This window comes from Gavialis gangeticus, unplaced genomic scaffold, assembly GCF_001723915.1.
Source record: "Gavialis gangeticus isolate Ggan-Ray unplaced genomic scaffold, GavGan_comp1, whole genome shotgun sequence".
Lineage (NCBI taxonomy): Eukaryota > Metazoa > Chordata > Crocodylia > Gavialidae > Gavialis > Gavialis gangeticus.
In genome coordinates, this window is record NW_017729031.1 from 43,106,842 (window position 1) to 43,109,492 (window position 2,651).

Below are 2,651 nucleotides of genomic sequence, written 5' to 3' on the forward strand. Positions count from 1 at the left end.
CCCGGGCGCCGGCGCCCAGCAGGGACCAGCCTTTGCTGCCGGGCTCCTGAGGGGGAGGTTGAGCGGGGCCTTAATTAGTGCGGAGGAGGAAAGCGCCCGGCCGGGGAGGGGGTGGCTAATCGCCAGGGAGGACAGGCAGCCAGGCCAAGTCCATGCCAGGAACGAGGCACACCGTCCAGCCGTTAGCCGCGGGGTGACCCCTTCCCGCAGGGGCCGGCCGGGGCCTGTTGCCCCGCCTGGGTTGCAGGACCCCCGGCCCGGCCTGTCCCTGCATCAGCACCAGGGCTCTGGGCTGCCCCTGGGGCCGTGGGTTGGGCGGGGGTCTCAGAGCTGGGGGTGCCGGAGGTGACTCCGTTGGGGTGCTGCTGCTCAGCTGAGTGCAGCGCGGGGCATGTGGCCTGGGCGGGGGTCCCAGAGGCTGGGACAGCCTCTCTTCCCTGGGGACCGACTGCGACGCGGCTGCATTGTGGGGAGCCTGGAGCAGGTCCCACAGCCCTTCTTGGTGCTGCTGCCTCAGTTTCCCTGCAGGCTTGTGGCTTCTTTCTCTGGCAACACGGCACATCCTCACGGCTGGTGCAGGGCGTGCGGGGGTCGCATGCTGTGTGCACCGCCTGGCCCAGACCCCCTTGACCACCCCTGCCCTCTCCCCACAGCTGGAGGCGGCTGTGGGCCGCAGCTTGGCCGGCAGGGCGCGGGGACGGCGTGGGGGCCCTGAGACCGCGTCCAGGGCCCCAACGAGCCATGACCGCGACCGTGCAGACGCTGCGGTTCCAGCTGCTGCCGCAAGACGCCAGCCCGGGCTGGGCACGCAGCTGTGAGCAGGAGATTGAGCGCCAGTACCAGGTGGTGCCCTCTGTCGTCTGCGCCATGTGCTGCCTCTTTGGCATCATCTACTGCTTCTTCGGTGAGGAAGGACGGGGACGGGGGTGGGGACAGGGATGGTGTGACCCAGGGGTGGGGGCGACAAGGCGAAGGGGCACGCGGGGGAAGGGCACAGTCATCCTCCTGGTCACTCAGCCTGTGGGGGGGCTGACTCCCTGCCCCCCACAGCCGTCAGTCCACAGGTGTGTGGACACAGGGCACCACCCTGCAGCAGCTGGGCATGATGGGAGTACAGCCCCGTGCACACAACTAGCGTGCAGCTCATGCAAGGAGCTCATGGTGCTGCACCCCAGGCTGCAGCAGGCCCCAGGCCGCTCCCTGGAGCTCAGACATAAGGTCCTGGGGGTGAGGGTATGGGAGCCACAGGGAGGGGAAGGGGGGACACAGCAGTGGCAGCTCAGACCTGACTGCCCCAGCCATGGCCACAGCCACAGCCACAGCCAGGGCTTGCTGACAGCAAGAATAAGCTGGGAGAACAGCCCCACTGTGTCTCCGCCAGCCCAGCCTTGGGCTCTGTCCCTGCCGTCGCTTCCTAGAGGGGATGGGGGGGTTCAGGGACTGTGGCCTCATATTCTTTGACCGCCACAGCCTTGTCCCTGCCCTCGTGCCCCAGTATGGGATGGGGTACAGTGGGCGCTGTGGCCCCATATCCGCCAGCCACGGCCCTGGCCCTGCCCTTGCACCCTGGCCAGGGGTCCGGGGGTCTATGGCCCGGGCCGGGAGACGGCGCCCATTCTCCTGACAGCTCCCCTACCTCTCTCTCAGGCTACCGGTGCTTTAAGGCAGTGATGTTCCTGACGGGGCTAATGTTTGGCTCCATCGTCATCTTCATGCTGTGCTACAAGGAGCGGGTGCTGGACACACAGCTGAGCGTGGAGGCCTCGGTGGGCATCGGGCTGGGCATCGGCGTGCTGTGCGGGCTGGTCACCATGCTGGTGCGCAGCGTGGGGCTCTTCATGGTGGGGCTGCTGCTGGGGCTGCTGCTGGCCGTGGCCGGGCTGGTGGCCATGGAGCAGTTCTACCACCCGCCCACGGTGTGGGTGCCGCTGGGGCTGCTGCTGGGCGGGGGCCTGCTGTGCGCCGTGCTCACGCTGCAGTGGCAGCGCCTCTTCACCACACTCTCCACCGCCGTCTTCGGCAGCGCCGTCATGACCGTCACAGCTGACTACTTCCTTGAGCTCTTCCTGCTGGTGCAGTACGTCTACGAGCGCGTAAAGGCGGCACCCGCCCGCCCCGTCTGCTGGTACAGCTGGGTCGTGCTGGGCCTCTGGCCGCTGCTGGCCGTGCTGGGTGTCCTGGTGCAGTGGAAGGTCACGGCCGAGGGCTACTCGCACACCGAAGGTAGGGGAGGGGCTGCAGGTCTGGGGGTTGAAGGTCAGCGTCGGGCTCAAGCAACTGTGGGGTGCTGCTTCAGGGGTTAGGGCCCTGAGGGTGACCGTCTCAGCATCTGGGTATTGGGAACTCATGCCAGGAGTGTCAGCATCGGCTTTGGGGACAAGGAAGATGCGGGGTGTTGGTAGAGGCAGGGAGGTGGTGGGGAAGGGGCTGCAGGGCCTGGGTGGGCAGGCCCTGGGCATGGGAGGGGGGCCCCGGGGACATGGGTGCTGCCAGCCCCTCGCTCAGCCCCGGTCCCGTGCCCGTGTCGGTGCCGCCCGCAGTGATCATCAGCCGGCAGCAGCGCCGGGTGCAGCTGATGCGGATCAAGCAGCGGGAAGAGCGGAAGGAGAAGAAGAAGAAGCGGAGGCTGCACCCACCGGCCCCCCACCCTC

At 68.0% G+C, this 2,651-nt stretch overlaps 1 protein-coding gene across 1 annotated transcript in view; it reads left to right on the forward strand.

The window, feature by feature from the left end:
* Nucleotides 1-458: 458 nt before the first annotated feature.
* The window catches only part of TMEM198 (transmembrane protein 198), a 4,413-nt gene continuing 2,220 nt past the window's right edge, over nt 459-2,651 (forward strand). Inside the window, exons 1-3 of the mRNA XM_019522681.1 lie at nt 459-904; nt 1,648-2,223; nt 2,541-2,637. Of these exons, the coding sequence (XP_019378226.1) occupies nt 742-904; nt 1,648-2,223; nt 2,541-2,637 (836 nt within the window). The 5' untranslated portion in view covers nt 459-741. The remainder of the gene's footprint in view (nt 905-1,647; nt 2,224-2,540; nt 2,638-2,651) is intronic.